The sequence below is a fragment of the Natrix helvetica genome (assembly GCF_964273705.1).
Source record: "Natrix helvetica genome assembly, chromosome: 2".
NCBI classification, from domain to species: Eukaryota; Metazoa; Chordata; class Lepidosauria; order Squamata; family Natricidae; genus Natrix; species Natrix helvetica.
In genome coordinates, this window is record NC_138552.1 from 123,050,319 (window position 1) to 123,073,438 (window position 23,120).

Consider the following 23,120-nt stretch of genomic DNA (forward strand, 5'->3'; position numbering starts at 1 on the left):
AAGAGTGGTCCTTGTTCTCCCACTACCTTGCCCGTAATTGGACTTTTTAACCCAGAAATACTTGAACTAGAGTAGGATATTTAGGGCCTGTCCTGGGTGATAATGCAGCAATTTGCTATTACTTGTTTCTAAGGTGAGGATTCTGTTGACTTCTGATACTGAGACAATTGTGTAAAATAGTATTCTCTCTCTTTTCGTCGGGATCATATTAATAATATTATTTAAGACTGAGGAAAGGGGTAATTGGGCCAAGCACTTTCAGAATTCCTGCTTTAACCCATGTACTCATCCAGAAAAAGTTGCACAACTAGGGTGTCAAACTCAAGGTCCACAGGGTGCTTAGATCTGGCCCCCAGGGCCACCCTGGAAACAGTGAAGGTCCGGCTTGCAGTGCCTCTGCTATCAAAAACTGAGCTCGGGAGGGCCGTGCTAGGATCCTCCCAGCCACACCCAGGCCACCACAGTTGCCCCTGACATGAGTAATGCTGAGCTGACCACACGTACCCTGACCATGCACCTCCTGGCCCCCATCTCCACCCCACCCCCTATGGTCAAACACAACCCTGGTGTGGCCCTCAATGAAATCAAGTTTGACACCCCTGCTCTAAGAAATAAGACACAGAAGTAATCCATGTCTAGCTACGCTCTGTGTGGTAATCAGCAGGAAGTGCATAAAAAAGTTCTTTCTTTCCCACTCAGTAGAGGATTTGAAGTAAGTATTTTTTTCTCTTTCAAAACAAGAAAAACTATATAAAAATGGTCATTGAGCACAAATGGGTTGGATTAAAGCCTGAAAGTCTACAAAGACACTGTAGGGAAATGCCATTCAAAACGGTAGAGTGTTTGCATCTAAAAGGTGCTCCAGACAAGTTCTTATAGTCTGCAGACGTTGACTTTCCATGAGACCAGTGATAACTGGAGTGCTAATGCAGAGTCCTAGTCCATATATTTACATTCCAATATCTCAATAGGAAAAAGGAAGATTGAATTTTGACTGGGATTCAAGTTTAAATTGGGTCTATGAAAGGAAAAGATAAGGGGAAAAGACTAGGAAATATAATATAAAGCGTCTAAGGGCAAAAAATATAAAAAAATAATTCATGTAGGAGGAGGGAGACCAAACTTAGAGCAGACTTTCCACAGCTCTGAAAATACAGTAGGTTGGGAAAGAAGACAAGTGGGGGACTAAAACATGAGGTAATAATTTTACTTCCTGATTCCAGTTGAATTGTCAGCTCACTAAAAATGGTAACAAACACAGTTGTGGCATTTTAAGGCTGTGTTCCTAGTATGTGTCAGTGAAAAGGTTAAAAAGGAGACATACCAATGTAGGAAGTACACAATTTTAGAATCCTTAATATAAGAGGAAGAAAGGCATTTGAAACTGGAAAATAGTTACAGTGTTTCAAAATGTTGGTATGATTTAATAGCAGTTTTCGGTTTGAGCAAATGTATGAAAACAATAGTAGTGTACAATGGTATTTATTGGATTAGTAACTTTCAGATTAAATGGAAGGGGGTGCAAGGACAACTTTTCTGGGTGCTGTTGGGGAATATGATAAGACTAAAAATATTTATAATGTATTTATAATGTTTGAGCAGTTTACAATTTATAATCATTTCCTTTCGTTAAAATTATCTCCAGCTTCCTGACTGATGGGATCTTCAGATTTGTGTGGTGCTGAATGACAATATTCCAAATATTGCCTGCAAAGTTGTAAATAATATATCTAGGCATCTCTGCAGACATATGTGATCATTTTACTAGGCTACCTTCCCCAGGTATAACTGTTAGGTTTTGTTGCAGGGAAGAAGGAAATTAATTTAATTTTAATGTATTAAATGTATTAAGAAAATACATTCTTAAGCTGAATTTGAGAAGATAAAATATTATAATGTGGGTCACATTTTAAATTATATCTTGAGAGACCAGTTTGTCTCTCTAAATATCTCACTATATCTCACTTCAACTTAACCATTTAGTGATTTTGAAGTTACAATGGCCCTGAAAAAAGTGACTTACAACCAGTCCTCACACTTACAATCTTGCAACGTACCCATGGTCATGTCAGGCGCTTGGCAACCATTATGTATTTACAATGGTTGCAGCATCCCAGGCACATGAACACCATTTGCAACTTGCAACCACTTGCAACCTTCCCAGTCAGTTTCTGCCAAGCAGTCAATGGGGAAACTGAATTTGCTTAACAACCGTGTGATTCACTTAACAACTGCAGTAGTTCAGAACAGAAGAGTACCTGCAGTGAAAAATCACAAAAAAAAAATCTGGAATTAACCAGCAGTGGTTCTGCTGAAGTTGGCCAAGGGTCAAATCTATTTTATGAACATAGGTAGTTCAGGCCTCCATGAGGTCAGATCTGTTCCTGGATTCTGCCACATAATTGCTAAGGCTGATGCATTTCACAGATTGCTTTACTTCAGAAATTTCCAACAATTTTGTTCAGTGGGCACACTTGGATTTTGAAAACATGTTGAGACTTAAGTGCTGGAGAGATATCATAAAGCAAAATGTCAGATGGGGTATAGCAGTTGGGGGGTGCCAAGGGTGCCAATTGGTCCCGGTGATATCACACAGAGGACTCCAGCATTAATCACTATTGGAATTTGTTTGTTTAATTTGTTTAATTTAGCTTAGATTATTATGTGGACTCAGAAATTAGACTGTAAACCTGGTTTGATTTAATATTGTGCTAAAGCCCAACCATTCTAGTTTATTTAACAGAACCTAGATAAAGCAAACCTTGGCTTCATGCAATGTGTGAACTAATCAGATGGAATGACATAATAACAGACTAACAGAGTTGGAAGGGATCTTGGAGGTCTTCTATTCCTCCATTATAATGGCCTGCTATTCTATTTACTAATTTGCAATAATCTTAGGAAACTTTACACTTGCAATTAGATGCAGCAACAGGTAGATGATGTGGGCACAATACCAGAATGCCTTCTGCCATTCCTTTAGTTCCTCTCCTGCCCCTGCAGGATGCTTCCTACTACCTCTACTTACCTTTGTTCATTTTCTGGGCACCCATGTCCAAGATGAGGCTAAAGTATCCCAGCATTATTATTCTCTGTGGGGACCATTTGGGACTCAGATGTATTCTTGAAAATGCCTACCATCAACATTTGACAAGACAAGGAATGGAAATGATGGTGGTAGCCAGTGTATTCAGTCCCCAGTACTTGATATATTGAGAACCATATATATCTAGTGAGATGGGATTCTTAATTGAGCATGCTTAAAATGTAAAATGTATTTGCACTTGAAAAGCACTCCAGTGATTTAGAGAAATTCATCATAACACTCTGGCGTTCTGGCTTTCAACCAGATTTGACACAATTAGACACCCCTAACATGTGCTTTTTGTGGAAAGCTAGAAGTTAAATGGACAAAATTAGTAAAGTCATGTTTATGCCTTAAGGGCAGCATTTTGGAAGTGCTAAGAAAATTGCAGAATGTTAATTAGAGATATTTTTTCTTATCAGTACTCTTCATAGTTAAGTTAGGCTTTTGCTTTATGGGGTGCTTATTTCATTGGATATATTGATGCCTGAGGATCTTCACAGCCAGCTGAAATTGTGGTAACCTTTTATGGAAGAGATAACATCCTTTATGTTTTCATCCCTGGAGGGAGTGTCTTAATCAACTTCAAATGATAAAGGAGAATTGCAAAGAGGAATTATGTTGAAGTTGCTATTTCCAAAAATAGATAACTGACAGATTCATTTAAGATTATGATTTTGGGTGAGTTTTCAGTGCTTAACTAAATAATAAGGCTGAAGATTGATTTCAATTTCCTATAAGCAGATAAAGGAAAGATGTAATTGGTCTGTTCCAAGTAAGCAATACTGAGACTCCAATCATCCATTGTTAGTAGCACAGGACCCAATTTGCCATTAATTATCTAGTTTTGTGGAAAACATTGTCACAAACACAATTCTAGGTTGCCAGAGTTTTATTTGCATTACACTACTTAATATCCGTATAGAATTAGGATGATTGTATTCACACATATGATAACATTATGAAGTCAACTGAACTGGGTGAAAAATAAATCTAGAGATCTTTTTTAAAATGTTCTATACGTTAAAAGTTCCATACAGCTAGACAGATTAATTTTTGATACCCTGAAGAAGAAATGTGGGACAATGATAGAATTAAGTCTAGATCGAATGAAATGAAGAAGCTCCAGTGTGGTGTGAATGGAGGATCAAACACGATAGAAGATGAAAACCAGAATAAAAAGAAGCCCAAATTATCTAAATTTAAATCTAGGCAAGACTGCTTGGAACCATACTTTGTATAAAATATTATTTAAATAAGCCTGAAAGTCTTGCTTGGCGGAACTATGATCTGGTAGATCATAGGATGCAATCAACAGTCAATGAAAATCCAAATTGTGTCTTGTGAAATTTGGGTGTGACATCAGAACAATAGAATAGAATAGTGTAGCATAGCATAGAATAGATTTCTCTATTAGCCAAGTGTGATTGGACACAGAAGGAATTTGTCTTTAGTGCATATGCTCTGTGTACATAAAAAGACAAGATACATATAGTAGTTAGATGACTTCTGAAGAAGAATGGAGGCATGAAGACAGATCCATGTAAGTGGAATTGACAATTGCAACTAAAAACAGGCAGGTGAATGAGCAGATCACCTTGTTTGACCCACTCTGGGTGAACAGAAGATGCAGGTTCACACGAGCTGTGCTCCATAGAATGGCTTTTCATGAAATCTCAAGATAGCAAACCAGGAACCAAGGGAATATAAATTCAACTTCTGCTAATCAGCTATTAGAGATTGGTTATTAATTACTTAAAAAAGGTTAGAGACCTTCAAAATAACAAGGCTGGAAACACAGATGAGTGCCTTCATTCCTTAATATTTCTTAACAGTTATTTAAAAGCTTTAAGAATATAAAATAAACAGCAAAAAACAAGATGTTTAAAAAGTTTTAAACAGATTAGGGGATCTGAAATGTTGGAATATTTGATTTTGAATATTAATACTTTGAAATAAATTCTAAAGAATAATTGTATTTTTGTGGGAAAGTTATTTTCAATTTTGGAGACACTAGAAGAGAAATAACAAGATAAGCAATTTGGTGTTCAAAGACATTTTAAGGAATTACACTGGGACCTTGAATCATTGATGTCAGCTAAGTTGTCTGTTCTTAGCAACATTCTATTTCCCAGATGAGGCTGTTATAGAAAAAAGATTTGCAACAAAATCTGTCTGAGAATGTGAACAAGAATTTGTCATTAGACATTTTAAAAAATCAGATGAGGCTTTAAAAAACCAAAATAAGAATGCCAATCCCAGAGAGTAATTGGGACTAGGCTCAACAATCATCTGAATGGATTAAAGAGCAAGATGGTTTTATGCAAAAAGTAAGAACACAAATCTAGTTTATTCAATCAAGGTTAAAATTGGGACATATTATTTTGGGTGGTTCTTTTTGGACTTGCTGACATCTGAACTGGAACAATGTTGTGTACTGGATTTGTTTATGGTTAATATGGGTTTTGGAGAGCTAGTTTTGTATGGTGGTTAAACATTAGGCTAGAAACAGGGAGGTCTGATTTCTAATTCTTCCTGAGGCATAAAGCCAGCTGGGTAGTTGTGAAATTCTGAAAAACTGCCCCTAAAATAGCAGTAACTTGTTTAAGCAGACGAGAATTATGCACAATTGAATGGAAGGGGAGAAATGTTAAAGCCTTTAAACATGTTCATGTTTGGCAGCATCTAAATTGGCTTGTCTTTTCATTTAAATTAAAAGAATTTTATGAGCCTACTCTCTTTAAAGGACATGTTGTTCCCCTTGTCACGTTCAATTTCAGCCTTTGGTTCATATTAGGATACTGTGAACATGGCTTTTAGTAGCAATTCTGAAACTTTTAAAAACTTGTAATTATTCGTAATTTGATTGTAAGTTTGATAAGAGAGACAGATGTAGTCAAACTATTCAAGGCTAAGAGAATTAGTTTGCTTGGTACAAGGGTGTCAAACTCATGTCTTCATGGCATCGTCAAGTGACATATTGGGACTTTTTTCCCCTTCACTAAATTGAGCATGGCCAGCATGTGATGCATCCAGCCCATTGGCCGAGAGTTTGACAGCCCTGGCTTAGTACCTCACTATATGTTGATCAGGCTAAACTGATTTAGAGAAGTATCAGTTAATCTACTTGCAGTGACACCCTTTTACTATTTTGTTAGTATACTTTAATATTGAGGACTTGTTTATTATAATTAACAAAGTTTTCTCTTAAAATGTTACATATTCCACTGAAGAAAGAAAAAGACCCAAACACTGTTTTGAGCATAGGCCTGTGCCACTGATTGCATCTTGGTTCTGGAGAGGAAGTGCTGTCATTAACTAGATCATTTAGCATTTTGGAATGAAATAATTCCATCTTCCCAGTAGTCTAATTCCTATTTTGTTTCACAATGAGTAAGAATATCCAAGCATTCAGCTTTTATCTCATCAGTTTTATACTAATCGGATTTCCAGATTTCCCTAATATTTCCATTCACCTCCTCAAAGGTGGTTTTGAATGCAAGACTATGATATCATTAAATAATGTTACCTTATTATACCTAATAAAAATTGATTGCACTATATTGGATTGACATCTTAAACATTAAATACTGAAAACCAATGGTGACAAAATACATTTTTCTCCTCTCTCACATGTAAATAGAATCATCTGTTTTGTAATCATACAAATGTCCTTTTCTCTGTACACAAATACAGATTAATGACATAAAAGGTGTTTGAATGCTTTTAAACAAAAATACATTTCACATTAACAGCATATAATTTTATTTGTGGCATTTTGATAGCATACATAATTTTGCAGCACCTGTAAACAAGTCAGTAAAGATTCCTGCTTGAAATAAATTTTATTCTTTGGAATGTCTGCATCCAGTCCCATTTCCCATCACAGAGCATAAAGACAGACATTAGAAAAAACAGCCATCACTTTAAAAAAAAACCTTCATAGTGGAAATCTCTAGGATTTATTACATCAGTCATTGCACTTGGTTATTTATTGCTGCAGGAAAGAAGACAATATAATAATTAACACTTCTGAGTTCCATGATTGTCCTAAATTTATCTGCTATAAGCTTCAAGGTAGAAAAAACTGTTTTACAGTGACCTATTCTGCTTCACATTCAGGTTCTAAATAAGAAGTATATAAATGACTTTTTAAAAATCAAAACCAATTCTTGTTTGCATAATCATGGGAGGGTGTAAAGGAACTGAAATCAGAAAAAAAAAACCACTTCGAATTTCAACACTCAAGGCCATTTTGTTCAATTTAGGATGAATTTGAACAATTAAGAGACCATACCTCTATCTCCTACTGAGTGTGCTGTTCCACTCTGCCCAGTTTCAGTACTGCACCAAAACCTCTACTTGTGGAACAATTCAGTACAGCTTTGAGGAGGAATAGAACTGTGTTTTGACTAGTGCAAGTAAGACTTTTCTTTTTAAGGCACAATTTTTACTTATTATTTCTGCTTCTGCAAAAGTATGAAGGGAAGGGGAAACTCATTCCTTTTCTTATCCTAGGAAGAATGAAGAAGTTACCAGAAGGAAGAAGTGGATTTTTGGTGAAAAAATCCTTGCAACTTTTTAAAAAAATGCCCTTACGAGAGGAAAAAAAAATCTTCCTTCTGTGATGGGTAGGGAAAAAAAGAAAATATGGCTTTGCTCTATGCTGGAGTGTTCCCAAGAAAGTACGAACTATCTCTCATTGCTGGTCCTTCGGTTGGGTTTGTTTTTTTTGTAAACCCAAAGTCACGTTTTAAAATTCCCCATGCTTTCTCAATTGGTGTGTGTGCGTGTGTGTGTGTGTGTGCGTGTGTGTGTGTGTGTGTGTGTAGGTTAAAGAAAATAGAAAGGGTGGAAGGTGCTATCAAAAAGCTACCTTGTACTGGGGGAAAAATAATACTTTAATGAACATTGGAAGAGAAAAGGCAGATGGTTTCTAAGTTTCTATTCTGCAAAATTTTGATTTTGAAAAGACACCTAGAATGTTTAACTGCTGCTATTCACAGAAATATTAAAAAACATGTTTTTCCTATGACAAAGAAACGTGGGGGAAGCTTTTCTAACAACTTTTTAGATAAAACAGCAACAACAATATATGATGGTACTTTAGGTACCTTGGAGCACGGGCAACTTTTTTGTACGTCAATCCACCATGTTTGTTGAAGAAGATGGCTTATTGCTCTTTCTCCTGAGTTTTGCAGGGGATTACTTGCAAATGATCTGTTCAAGATCAAACCTGCCTCCCATCTCTGAATTCTCTGCAAAATGTGGAGGCCAATAAACCCACAAATGGCGGTTTTGACTACTAAGCCAAGAATTATTAATCTCTTTATAAATTAGTATGAAATGAATCTCTTTGAGCTAGAAATTAATAATCTGAGAACATTATTTATTACTATTACTAAGGAAAATTGGCAACAGAGGATGATCATTAAGTGATATATTAGTTGTATGTTATTTGCTCTGTATCCGTATAGTAAGCAAACAGGCATCATGACTTTACACACCCATGTTTTCATTTCCAATTTTAATCCAATGATTTATATTTGCAATTAGAATTTAAAAAAAATTGTGTTAAAAATACCAACATGGTTTGCTCACATCCAAATAAGACAAAATATTAATGCCATATAAAACAGGACATAAGCATCAAATCATTTCACTCACTTAGTCAAGCCTAAAATCATTCATGAAACAGTTCCCTCTTTTAGGATAGCAATGCTAGAAGAACAAAGGGTGAATTATATTTTTATCTTTGGCTTGAACACAGCAGTGAAGAAGTTCAGTTTTTCTTCTTTACAGAAAATAAATGGGATTTTAGGCTGTAGAAATAACTTAAACAAGATGACTCAAAGAAACCTTGTTAAAAATAAACAGTAATTCAATTTGAATTCTAAAGCATAAGCCAAATGTTTATCTAAAAACTCACTATTGATTTACTGAATATTTTAACAACTATGTAGATGATATACCCTTATTTTAAGACTGCATTTAGAAAACTGGTAGTTTTAAATATTTTGTTATATGTAGGTTTTTAAAATGTAACAATTTTAGTGCAAAGCATTTTAAAGCTCGTAATATTGTAGTGTTAGATTTATAATTTATAAAAAGAAATAAAACACTCAAGAGAACATTTAACATGTCACATTCTATAGTAATTAGCAAAAATGTCATATTATAGGATTATCTCAATTCATGTGTTTATGTGTCCATCTGTCCTAATTATAAATCTTTTCTATAAATTCTATAATGCAAGAACCACAGTACTGCATTCTGGATTTTCACTTAAGGAAATATTACAATATCATAGTGCTAGAGTTTGGTGATCCTTCTGTTTCATAGTGAGAACAAACTCAAAAGACCTGAACAATAAAACAGCATATGATTAACGTCATATTCCCTTTAGCATGGTGAAAAGACTAATAAATGTACAAAACTATACCATTTGCCTTTCTCCTATACTATATATTTTACAGTTTATTTGCAAAGTTATATTGCCTTATTTATAGTACAGATCTCTTAAAATTAGGGTATATTCAATAAAAATATACTAAGAACTCCCATTTTATACAGATTCAGTAGTATTCTCAAGCAAACCCTGCCATACTGCACAGTAAGAAATAAGGCCTCTCCTATATTGGCAAGAAACAAACAAAAAAGCTATCTGTTTTTTCCCTCATAGCTCACAGAATATAAATAAGATTATACTCAGATTTTTTTTTCTAATGGAATGCTATCTTCCGTTGGCTTGAGGTTTTAAAAAGTCAATTTCATTTCTGATTCTGAAATCCTGGCACATTAAGGATCAACGGAATGTGGCTCTTTCATGTAGTTACGAGAGCCCTCTTGAGCTTTTCTATTTCCACCTGTGAATGATATAAATAATAAACATTAATCAAATAGATAATGTTTCATATTTCATACACATTTACAACCCATCAAATATGTTTTAAATTTAGTACTGCTCTTCATTCTATTATATTCTAGAAATTTATTACTGGGATAAGTTATCCTCTGCCATGACAGTCTACTGCAGCAGCAACACCACAACAGCTTCTACCATGTAACTTATTTATTTAGATTTATATGGCTGCCCATCTCACATAAAGCAACTCTGGGCAATTAATGCAATAAAAGCATAAATACCATAAAAGGGTGAAATAAATAAAACACATCAGAAAACAAGCAAAAATGGATACCAAGAACAAATTCATTCAAGGAATTTCAAAAACCAAATCCCAGTATGTATGGTTCTGAAGGTTTGGATTAAGTGATTCAAGGCTTAGCTACTAATGAGTATTTTGCAAAGTGCCTCATGGCTCTACTTTCTCCCCTCTTTAATACCTACAAGAAGCCACTGGGTGAGATTATACATTTGTACAGAATAAAGCATCATCAATTCTTGTATACTCAACTGCATTATGTGTACCAGTTGTGCCTGATCCTGCATCAGCAGGTTTTGCTTATAGTCACCCATGCTTTAGTAATCTCTTAACTGCAATGAGAATGCCTTTGAAGACCACCTGAAGCCTTAATTTAGTCCAAATGGTGCAGCCCAGAAAGTTATGGTGGAGCTCATGATGCCCATGGGATGCCACCACAGTGTTAGCTCCATTGACTCCCAGGAGGCATCCGGGTGTCTTTCAAGGTGCTGATTAAGACTTTTCAAACCATATTTGGCTTAGGATCAGAACATCTGTGGGAACTGCCTGTTCCCCAAAACATCAGCCTGGAGGACATGCTCCAGGTTCCCTCGATTAAACACTGCCCTCTTATGGGATGTAAGAAGTTCATCTCTTTGGTGACTACTCCTATGATCTGAAATAATCCTTTCCAATATATGATGGGCACTAACTCTACTTGCCTTTTAAAAAATTGTTAAAACATGGCTTTTCCTCCAAGTGTTTTGGTCTAGCTGAGTTATTATTTTACGGTTACCATTTTGCACTGTTTTTTAAACATATGTTTTTGTGGTTATTTTTACTTATTGGTTTATTTTATTTCACCTTTATTATTTTTAGAAATAACTAAAGGTTATAAACACACATAATATACCTTCCTCCTATTTTGTATTGTTTACTTTTGTTCTGTGCTGCCCAGAGAAACCCATTGTTTGAGTTGAATGTCTGCCAAATATTTGAGTTGGATATCTTAGAAATGCATGACAATGACAAAATAAATTTGAACAACAGAGAATTTTCAGTTAATACCACAGTCTTCTATGATACAGTGTAATATTTGTTCTTTCGGAAACCTACAGCCTGAAATAAATATCAATTAAAGATGAAAGAGAAAATCTTAAATCTAAAGTAGCCATTTTATGCTCTACTCTTAGCTTTCAATTGTGGGTCTGATTATCTCAGTTTTATAGACAATTAAGCTTGCCCTCAATTTCAATAGTAGAATTTACAGGAGAGGATTTCTCTGCCTGCAAACTCGTAAGACTGCAGTTTTGATAGGAACTATGAGTTGATTGCCTAGAATCTTTGAAACATCTTGACTTTCTCAAGATTTAACTGCAAGTCACTATGTAGGCAAGCAGAAGTGTTTTTAAGTTTCTGTTTAGCTGCACCCTTGACAGTTCTATGTCAATTTGCATTCAAGTACTAATTAGACTCAATTCTACTTAAATTCTAAGCCAGGAAAAGATCAATCACTAACAGTCTACAAAACACTAATTATATTTTCTACAAATATATAAAAATAGTTTACTAAATGGAGATTAAATACATAAATTAAAACTGAATGTCATTTGTATAGTAAAGCTGGAAATAATATCTAACATTTACCTCGTCTTTTACCAATTTTCTCTTTAAAATATTTTCTCCAAAATTGCAATCTTGCCACAATGAAAGTGAAAATTCAAATATGTACCAAGTAGTCTGAATTTGAGGCTTCAATAAAAGAACAGTTGAATGGCAAAATTCAAATACAATACAGGTAGCCTTTGCTTAACAACTGGTCACTTAGCAACCATTTCAAGTTCCAACATCTGCTCCCCCACATTCATGTGATCACAATTTTGTGTGCCCAGAAACGAGCACACATTTATAGTCGTTTGCAACATCCTATGGGCACGTGAACCCAATTTATATTTTTTGTTGGAAACTGGTGATTTCTTTTGTTTTCTAGCAAAATATGTCATTGAGAACTATGAGTTGCTTAACAACTGCTCTGTTCACTTTGCAATAGCTGCAAAAATGTTGTAAGTTAGATTAGTCATGACTTGCTTAATGAGTGGCATGATTTACAACCATATTTCTGAACTGATTTAGCATCTTAAGTGAAGGACTACCTATATATCAAGAATCATTGTTTTATAGAGCCATTCACACAATATAGCAATTTGCTGTTCCTCCAATTGTGTGTTTGCATTTTATCACCAGCTACTTTTCATAGTACTTCAGAAGAGTTTCCATTTCATTGGTTAAAATCACCCCAGAAAATCTCAAGAGAATAGGAGGAAAATTGGCAAAATAAATAAATAAATTAATTAATTAAATAAATAAATAAATAAATACATCCTTTCCCTGAAATTAGATGCCTAAAAAAGTCAAAGTATACTCTACTATAGCTGTTTTGTTATGGTCTTGTTAAGAATTTGCATTACTTTATTGAAAGTAATGGGAAATGTTGGATTTCTATTTAAAATTTTTACCTCTAGGTTACTTCGCATCTGCTTTTCTTCCTCCAAGTCTTTTTTCAGTTTTTCCAGTTGTTTCCTTTAAAATTTGCACAGACAAAAATTGCAGTGAAAAACCATCCTTACATTGCGTGTGTAATATATTAGCTAGATCTCGATTTAACAGATAAGCAACTTCCAAACAGAGTAGGAACGGCCTACCTTGACAGCAGTATTAACCATCTTAAACTTCCTCTATGAACCAGAAGGAGCATATTTATCTGAGTGCAGAATCTCCTCATCCAGCAAGAATATGAGTATCTGAGTATCTTATCATATTCTGGCATGCACTCGTGTATTAGCAATAAAACATGACACCAGCAATCAAAAATAAAATCTCAGCTATTCCTGTTGCAGTACTTATATACATAGTTCTCACTTATGAACAAAATAAAGTTGTTTCACCTAGCCCTTTATCAACAAACACATTGTAAAGTATTTCAAAACTAATCCTGGAAATTTATAAAAACATTGAATTAATATGACAAATATAGAAGGTTTTATCTCTCTCTCTCTCTCTCTCTCCATCCATCCATCCATCCATCCATCCATCCATCCATCCATCCATCCATCATCTAATAGGAATTGTAATACATGGTTCTCCAACTGTTGAATTCCTGTGAACCCTAGACAACAAGACCAATGGTATGTGATGATGGGACCTATAGTACAACAATACCAGGACGTCATGATGCCTAAATCATTTAAAAAAACCATTGTGAAAAAAATGAAAAGCTCTTACCCGTGCTCTTTTTTCAAGCTTTCTACAGCCAACAGGAGATCAAAGATCTGAGATCTTAGTTCTTCTAAAGAATGTTTTCCCCCTTCATCTGTTTCCTGGCTAAGCTTTGTTTCTCCAGCAATTGTATTTATTACAATAGAACTTGGTCGTGGTAATGAAGTCAGAACTGGTGAAGTAAGTTTTGATGGCTGAAACAAAAGAACAGCGATCTAAATGAGGATGGCAAGAATACAGTCCAATCTATTCACTAAGCAACAGCAATAGCACCTAGACTTACATATCACTCCACAGTGCTTTACCGCCCTCTCTAAGTGGTTTACAGAGTCAGCATATTGCCCCCAACAATCTGAGCCCTCATTTTACCAACCTCAGAAGAATGGAAGGCTGAGTCAACCTTGAACCGGTCAGGATCAAACTCCTGACTATGGGCAGTCAGCCTTCTATACTGCATTCTAACCACTGCACCACCACAGCTATTTATTGAAGAACTAGCAAAATCTATATTCTTATATAGAATAATGGCTTAAAATATTAGCTGGTGGTGCTTGACTAATACTTTGATGATTAATAAAACTATTGATAGACTATATCAAAGGAAGCCAAAATTATTTTGCAATCTGCTGCATGAATAAAGAATAAACATGTGGTCTCTTTATTTTTAAAAAATGATATGTTATTAGCAGAAGATGGGAATATGGCAACCTGTTGGCTGTGAATCTCAGAATACTCAAATACCTCATTTATACTGCCCAGCATCCTGAGACCATATCCCGAAAATTCAGCAGCAATAGCAGTATAGTTTTTTTAATATCTTTGATAAAGATGTGAAATTCGAGGAAAGGTAATCAAAAAGCTGTTGTTCCAACTGAACTAGATAATTTTTATTTAGTCAATAATAGTATTTATGCATTTAGTTTCATCAGCCTGACATAAAAAATATCTAACTTTAATAATCTCCCACCCATAATTACTCAAGCTAAATCGGTACCAATGCACTAGAACAGTGGTTCTCAATCTGTGGTCCACAGATTATGATGTCATCACAAGGGCTCCGCAAAGGCTTGAAAAAATGTTTCAATTTAAATTTTGAGTTAAATTTTGGTGGTCCGTGGCCACAAAAGGTATTGAAAGGGAGTCCGTGGTGAAGAAAAGGTTGAAAACTACTGCATTAAAACATTACAGTAAGAATGTATCTTACTAAATGGTTAGGATATTCTAATCATTTTGACTTCTTAAACATAAACAATGTCAACATACCTTTTTACACTCAGATAATTTTAATTTGGCACTTTCTTCTTCCTCCTTATGCACTTTCACATTTTTTTCTAGGCTTTGAGTATGAGTAGGCTTCAATTAAGAAAGGAAATATAAAACAGAAATCAGCGTTTTTGAGAAGTGTATTTGCTCTAAAAAATTTTTCGTATACCCATTTATAAAATCATCTGGTACATTTTAATTTACTCCTAAATAAAATTCAAGATGTTGGTTAGCAACTATTTCTTTACAAAACAGCCAGCTATGCTTTAGTAACCACCTTTTTCACCTTGTGATTCATGATCTGAGATCAAATCAGAGTTGCTGCTTCAGGGAACTCCACAATCTGCAAAAATTTATGCCATTACAGTTTTACCTAAGTGAAAACTACTAGGCACTGTATCCTGGAATGTAGTGAGTCATATCCCCAACCCATTCATGTCCTGGAAGCCAGAAGACATTTGGTGGATAATGTTCTCTTTTTCACTGATTTGATTTGATGCAATGATTGGGGGAGGGAGGATTTTCGCGTGGGAGTACTTTAACATGTTTTGGATATTTACTGTAAAGTGACTTGAGTGTCACAAGCAAAACTTGTACATAAATGACTGTTTTCCTGTCTGTCTGTTTATGTGGTCTTTGAACACTTTACTTATAGATGTCTATGGAGATTCTCAGTCATCCAGGTCATGGTTGTCCCAAAGGTGCTTTTTTCAAGAGACAACTGGACTTTCTGGTTTTTCTTTGAAGACAACGAACAGAGCAATAAACGAAGCAACATATTCATTCCATACATTGCAGGAGTATCGGAAAAGCTCAGGAGGATCTCCAGCCAACACAATCTCCATCATATGTGCTCACTTCAAACCCAAGAATACACTAAGGGAGAAGCTTGTCCACCCCAAGGATAAAACACCCAGACACACACACTGAGCAACGTGGTATATGCAGTACAATGCAGTTAGCCGGGCAGATCTTTCCACTGGGAAAACAAAACTTCATAAACACAAGGGAGAACATAGGAGAAAAAACCCATCAGGAGTAGATTCAACAGTCCATCTGCATTTAGAAGACACAGGCCACTGAAGACAGCAAAGTCCACATTTTGGACAGAGAGGACCATTAGTTTGAAAAAGGGGTTAAAGATGCCATCTATGTCAAAATTGAACAGCACTTTCTCAACAGAGGGGGAGGAATATGACATTATCTATTTCCAGTCTACAACGCAGTCCTTTTAACAGTTCCAAGAAGGCTCCACACCCATTTGCACCACTCAGATGATCCTGATGACACAGATAAACCTCCAGGTGGCCTCAACAACTCTCTAAAAGAATGCAAATGATCAGCTGTCTGCAAGGAGTATAAATCCTTCCATTCCGAACCATCCAGTCAGGGCTGAAGAAGCTTCTCGGATGAGAAGCAAAACAACTTCAAAGAACAACCAAAAAGTCCAGCTGTCTCTTGAAAAAGCACCTTTGGGACAACCATGACCTGGATGACTGAGAATCTCCATAGACACTCTTGATAAATATTTTTTTATTTTCCAGGGGCAAGCCAAATACCCATCCCTTCTCTGCCCAAAAGGTTTCTATCTGTCCAATACAGTGAGGCAGAATGGTCATGCTTTGGAGCCTGTTGGCTAAGGAATGCCAGTTACTGGGGCCTAGAGGACATGCCTTTTCTACGATAGCACTCACATATTCTCCCTTTGGAGATCAGAATGGTTCCAACGCTGCTGGCTTTGAGCTGGGCTTGGGCCCCAAAGCGTGTGCAGGGACCTGTTTCGTGGTTAATTTAATCATTATGATGGATAATTTATATATAAGTGGTTCATGTACTCACGGGATTCTTGCCATTGAAGCGAGTAGGAAGTCTTCTGCCAGGCATCTTTGGCCTATTTGCAGTGGGATGTGATAAATTATCTGAGGTAGGTGATAGATCATCAAAGCTTAAAAGTTCTAAAAAAATTGAAAGCAGAGAACATAATGAAATCTCAGGAGATTTCAACATCCCATATCTACTTTGAGTTATTGCTACCAAGAATACTCTACATTCTAGCATGGAAAAGAAATGGAGTGAGTATTAATGGGTTAAAAGAATATGCCATCTTTAAAATGTTGAAGAGGCAAGACAATGTAGGAGAGAAACTCATGAATTTCTAATGCAAGGATAAGATCTTAAAACAATGAAACAGCATGCAATTCAATACAATACAATTCAATAGTAGAGTTGGAAGGGACCTTGGAGGCCTTCTAGTCCAACCCCCTGCCTAGGCAGGAAACCCTATACCGTTTCAGGCAAATGGCTATCCAACATCTTCTTAAAGACTTCCAGTGTTGGAGCATTCACAACTTCTGGAGGCAAGCTGTTCCACTGATTAATTGTTCTAACTGTCAGGAAATTTCTCCTCAGTTCTAAGTTGCTTCTCTCCTTGATTAGTTTCCACCCATTGCTTCTTGTTCTACCCTCAGGTGCCTTGGAAAATAGTTTGACTCCCTCTTCTTTGTGGCAACCCCTGAGATATTGGAACACTGCTATCATGTCTCCCCTAGTCCTTCTTTCTATTAAACTAGACATACCCAGTTCCTGCAACCGTTCCTCATGTTTTAGTCTCCAGTCCCCTAATCATCTTTGTTGCTCTTCTCTGCACTCTTTCTAGAGTCTCCACATCTTTTCTACATCGTGGCGACCAAAACTGAATGCAGCATTCCAAGTGTGGCCTCACCAAGGCATTATAAAGCGGCATCAACACTTCACGTGATCTTGATTCTATCCCTCTGTTGATGCAGCCTAGGACTCAACAGAGGGATAGAATCAAGATCACGTGAAGTGTTGATGCCGCTTTATAATGCCTTGGTGAGGCACTTGGAATACTGCATTCAAACAGAGGTTACTGCGCCATCTCCCACGCTTCAGGTTTGTGACATGTCTACCACGAAACATGACCTTGAAATATCTTTTATATGCCAATTAATATCATGTACACCTCTTCATTTATAATATTTGTATCCTGCTCATACATCTCTATCAAGCATATCAAAATTACTCCCACCCAAGCCAATTATACACATCCTTTATTTCACATTACAGGTAGTCTTTGGCTTATGGCAGCAATTGGGCCAAAACTGCCATTGCTAAGCAATGCAGTTGTGCTGTGAAGTGTGATATCAGATGGCTGTGTCATGTAGCAGTGGCACTTCCAGCATTCCTGGTTCAGAGGTGGGTTCCGGCTTCTGTTACTGCTGGTTTGCTTTACGCTAAGCGTGCATGCGAAGTAGAAAAAATTGCTTCTGTGCATGCGCAGAAGCAAAAAACAAGAGGTCTGGCTGGCTGAGTTACTATCTACTCAGCCGAATTGGTCCGAACCGGTAGGAACCCAACTCTGTCCTGGTTGTCTTAATTAAGTGAGGATCTCATGTGACTCTGCTCTTTCTGGCTTTCTGCTGGTTTCTCCACTGAATTTGTTTGTCGGTAGCTGGCAGGAAACTTCAGAAATTGCGATCATGTGACTGCAGCTTGCTTCAACAATTGCGAGGCAGGTGGAGCACCCAGATCACAATCATGTGACTCCAGGGATACTAACAGTAATAAGTTCCCCTTGTTCAGCACCATTTGAACTCTTGTTGAATGAAAGGTGGTAACCTAAGTCTGTACTCAAAATATCTCCTTACTCTCAGAGTGCTAGTTACATTACTGATATCAATTCATATACTTCCATACATATAGAGTTTCCCCATCTAACAGATTTTTCATAGTACTATGTCCCTCATACATTCTTTCCTAGCAGCAGCAAGAAGAAGAGTAGAGATACCCTAGAGTACTTATAATTCTCATTTAGTGACTGTAACTGGGGCCAGTAACTCAGTTGTTAAGCAAAGTGGTTCCTAAATGAAAATCATGTAACTGCAACTGTGCTTATGATTTTGGACAGGACAATGCAATGTTAGTAACCGACTGTAATGGCAAACACGTGATGGAAAAAGAGAAGTTGTAAAGGTCAGAAATACTGGTATTGATAGTGAATTAGTTTTTCAGCACTTCAGTAACTGCGAACAGACACTGTCCAGGGCAGTCACTAAGTGAATACTATCTTTACTGATTATTTATTTAAATTTCTATTCCACAATTGTACAAATGGCTAATATGGCTGAAGCAAAATTCTCATTTCTTGATACTTGATTTATCAAAAGTGGTTTTGATTAATTGAAATGAGGGCCATCATAATTATGAAAAAGGAAATGAAGTGCCTATTAAAAGATAAATCTTTGCACAAATATTATGGTCATTTACTAAGACTATTAACTGTATAAAACAAAATCCCAGGAGAGATTATATAGATCGCATATCAAAAATCTACAACAAAGGAGGAAATGAGTACTACAAACTTAAAAGGACCAGAAAAAAGTATAAGAAAGTATCTAAAAACACATCATTAGACTGATGTGATTGCAGGCTGGTTGCTCCAGTAAGGAAGTTCCACATCAGCACCTCCTCCTTAAATAACATTCATCAGAACATCTTCATCTACAGGGACAGGAGAGATATTACCAGCAAACTATTCAAGTTAATTTTGCATTTGTTTTCTACAATAAACACAAAAAGAAACTGTAGCCTAACCTACAAAAGCATAACTGTAAAAGACAGACTGGAAATAAAAGTTAAAATAAGCCAAATAAATATATGTGTGTGTGTGTGTGTGTGTGTGTGTGTGTGTGTGTGTGTGTATTTTCGTAGATTTTCACGGGTGTAGGTATGCTGGTTTTGTTGTATTCGGGTCTTTTCCCGTGTAAGGTTGAGATTGTCTTTGCAACGTTTCGGCAGGATCTCACCTGCCATCTTCAAGCCCACAGGATCTCACCTGCCATCTTCAAGCCCACAGCTTGAAGATGGCAGGTGAGATCCTGCCGAAACGTTGCAAAGACAATCTCAACCTTACACGGGAAAAGACCCGAATACAACAAAACCAGCATATATATATATATATATATATATATATAGATAGATAGATAGATAGATAGATAGATAGATATATGAGAGAGAGAGAGAGAGAGAGAGAGAGAGAGAGGGAGGGAGGGAGGGAGGGAGGGAGGGAGGGAGGGAGGGAGAGAGAGAGAGAGAGAGAGAGAGAGAGAGAGAGAGAGAGATCATTTAACTGGGACTACTTCAGAAGCTGCTAGCCTACCACCACAAGCATCTGCTTCTTCTACTACATCAGCCATTTAATTTTGAGAGCTCCTTTCTCCTGATGCCATCCTGCTTCTGTGCTGCCAAGACCTGTCACTGATACCGAATGATAGTGCTACTTACTTAGCAGAGTCTTTTTTATATTTCAGATGACCCAACTAGGCTATCTACAATGGTCCAATAACGGCTGTGTGTTTTGCTTCTGGATATACCAGCCTGCTCTTCCAAAGTCTGTCTCTTCCATCTGTTGCAGTCACTCAATTTTGAGAGCTTCTGAAATCACACGCTAGCTGTTCTATCAGCAACTCTGACCATTTGCTATAGTAAAGTTAGGTGGGCCATCTCTGTCTAATCCAGTGATAGTAAACCTGTGACATGCCACAACATTTTGAGTGACGCGCCACTTTTCAACAACATCTGAAAACAACTATTCTCAAAAGCACACCCATTCCTGCATGATTTTTGGAGCTGCACGAAAATGGGATGTGCTTTCGCATGGCCTCCGGAGTCTCTGAAAGTTGTGCAAGTTTCAAGGACTGCATGGGACAGCATTCTTCAAAGCCACTTCAAGAATGAATGGCTTGAAAGGCATGTGGTCTGAATCTCAGCAACAGGACGTGTTCTCCAGGGTGCTCTCGGAAGAATCGTCAGACTCCTTGCTGTGCTGTGTGGTAATTAACCATAGCTGCTTTGGGGGAGCAGTGAAGAGGGGGGGCACAAATGGGTATGGTAGGGAAATCTGCAATTCCCCTAAAACGCCTGCAAAATTGCTTGTGATGCCTCTGGACCTAAAGCTAAGAAGGCAGCCATTATGAGGTGCCCGGCTGCAACAAGCCTGGAAAAACAGCAAAGTGACCGGCTGGGTGAGAAAATAAGATTGCTTCAAGTACAACATTCCTCTATTAACTTTAACCTCCAATTAAAAACTTTTTAAAGAAAGAGCGGCAGGAGTGGGGGCTAGAAAGACAGACAGAGCCATTACCAGAATAAAAGAAATGATAGATCTTGAGAATTGTTTAACTGTGTAAGAGCTAGAATGCAAATTGGAAAATGTTGACATTTTACTGTTTATTTGGACATTTTCGGATTCTCTGCTTTCAAAGCTATAGATTTAAAAGATAAATACGATGAATTACTTGTCTACATTGTCTGCATTGCCATCTAGTGGTAAATAAAAGTTGCTTGAATAAGGAAGGAAGCTGGCTAAGAAGAATTGACCTTGACTTTTTTTGCTGATAACACTGAATTGCTGATAAAGTCTCTCTGGAAGAAAGAAATTAAGACCAGCTGTGTTAACACGGTGTTGTACTCTTTTGCTACATTATCCTTCTGACAGCATGTTTTTTTCTCTCTTGCTTTTTTCCCTTTTATTGGAAGGAGAACTTAGATAATCCAGACAATTTATACTAAAGGCTCTTTTTTCCCATTTTTCTTTCCCCATTTTTTTCCCTTGGCTACTTTGGGTCCTTTTTTGCTTACCCAAATTTTTATCTTTTCTTCCCTTTTTTACTCACCTCGCTCTTTTTTTCCCCCTCCTCTTTTTGCGGAATTAATTTTGTGGGGGTTTTTTTGTCTCTTTTGTTGGGGTGAGTGCCTTTTTTTTTGTCTTTTCTCTTTTTTTAACCAACCCCCTTTTTTCTTGTTTCCCTGCTTCTTTTTAATTTTTATTATTACATGTTGGCATTATAAAATGAATGGATTAAGGTAGCAAGAACCTGAAGACTGGGTCCAAGAACAGAGTTTGGTTTATTGGAGGCTGGTGTTTGAGTTGCTGTGGACGGCTTCAGGATTACAATTAATTTACTAATTTACCCTTTGGATTATAAATTTGACTATAACTCAGTCACAACAATGTCAGAACCAAATTCCAAGATGAAGAAAATAACATTACATGTGTCTGCAACAGCTACACCATCCAGTTCAGCAAAACAAAAAGTAACAGGCACAACAATGCAACAAGATAAAGCTACCTTGGAGTTAAAAAGTATGTTGTAAGCCATACACACAGATCTGAAGGAGCTTAAGCAGCAAGTAAACAAAGAAGAGAAAGTGGGCAAGGTGGATGTCAAGGAAGGAAGTCAAGGAAATGATGGGGGGAAACGAACAGAGACTGCACAAGGTGGAAGAAAGAACAGAAATGACAGAGAAAAAAGTGGAGGAGATGGATTATAGATTGCTAATAATTGATAGAAAGCAAGATGAATCCACCATATTTTGGGAAATGGAAATCCGAATTCTACCTAAGATTTCAGAACATTGAACAGGAGAAAGGAGAGAATTTAGCAGAGAAGATTGCAGAAATACTTTCAGAGGTCAGAGATATGAGTAAGGAATATATTTTAGGTTGAATGGACAAAACATTTAGAGTATATACAAGTGAGAAACAACCTGCCCAGAGAGGTACATGTAAGATTTATTTTTAAAAAAACGTTAAAAAATGAAGTATTGCAAGCAACAAGAAGTACCACAATTAAATACAAGTCTAGAGAGATAGTGGCATTGAAGCAAATCCCAAGGAAGTTTAGGGAAATAAGAAAAGAATACCACTTCCTGACTAAGAGTCTGATTAAGAAAGGGGTGAGTTTTAGATGGCTGGTTCCAGAAGGGATCTTAGTAAACTGGCAAGAACAAAGACACAAATTAGATACACTAGAGAAAGTAGAATTATTTTATGAACAACATATAGCAGCAAAGGAAGCAATGCTGGTAAGAGAAGAGGGAGGAACCAAATGCCAGGAAGCTAAGGGAAAAGATCAAGGAAAAATGGAGAAAGCACAGGATGAGAAAGCATTAAGAGAAGGAGCAAGGGCCAAAGAGATAAAGGAGCAGAGGGAACTAAGAATGACTAGATCAACTAAAACCTATAAACCAATGATATGGAGGAAGAAATAAAAGTAATCTCAATAAATATAAACAGACTAAACTCGGCGATAAAAAGAAAAAGAATATTCAGCAAATTAGAGAAATTGAAACTGGACATTATATGCTTACAGGAAATACATATTAGAAACACAGGAAATTTTTGGAGTAAGTAAAACTAGGTAATTTATACACAACTCTGGCTGACCAAAGTAAAAAGGGAGTAGCACTATACATTAGAAAGACAATTCAATCAAATATAGTTTTTGAAGATGGGGAGGGGAGAATACTGATGGTGGAGATAAGGATGAATT

The 23,120-nt window shown here is 36.6% G+C and overlaps 1 protein-coding gene across 2 annotated transcripts in view; it reads right to left on the bottom strand.

Annotated features, from left to right (window-relative positions):
- Positions 1 to 6,833: 6,833 nt before the first annotated feature.
- The window catches only part of CD2AP (CD2 associated protein), an 88,050-nt gene continuing 71,763 nt past the window's right edge, over positions 6,834 to 23,120 (bottom strand). For both annotated transcript variants that reach the window (XM_081942913.1, XM_081942912.1), the window contains exons 14-18: positions 16,606 to 16,721; positions 14,767 to 14,856; positions 13,510 to 13,697; positions 12,744 to 12,807; positions 6,834 to 9,951 (exon numbers count right to left, since the gene is read on the bottom strand). In XM_081942913.1, coding sequence (XP_081799039.1) covers positions 9,910 to 9,951; positions 12,744 to 12,807; positions 13,510 to 13,697; positions 14,767 to 14,856; positions 16,606 to 16,721 — 500 coding nt within the window. In that variant the 3' untranslated portion in view covers positions 6,834 to 9,909. The remainder of the gene's footprint in view (positions 9,952 to 12,743; positions 12,808 to 13,509; positions 13,698 to 14,766; positions 14,857 to 16,605; positions 16,722 to 23,120) is intronic.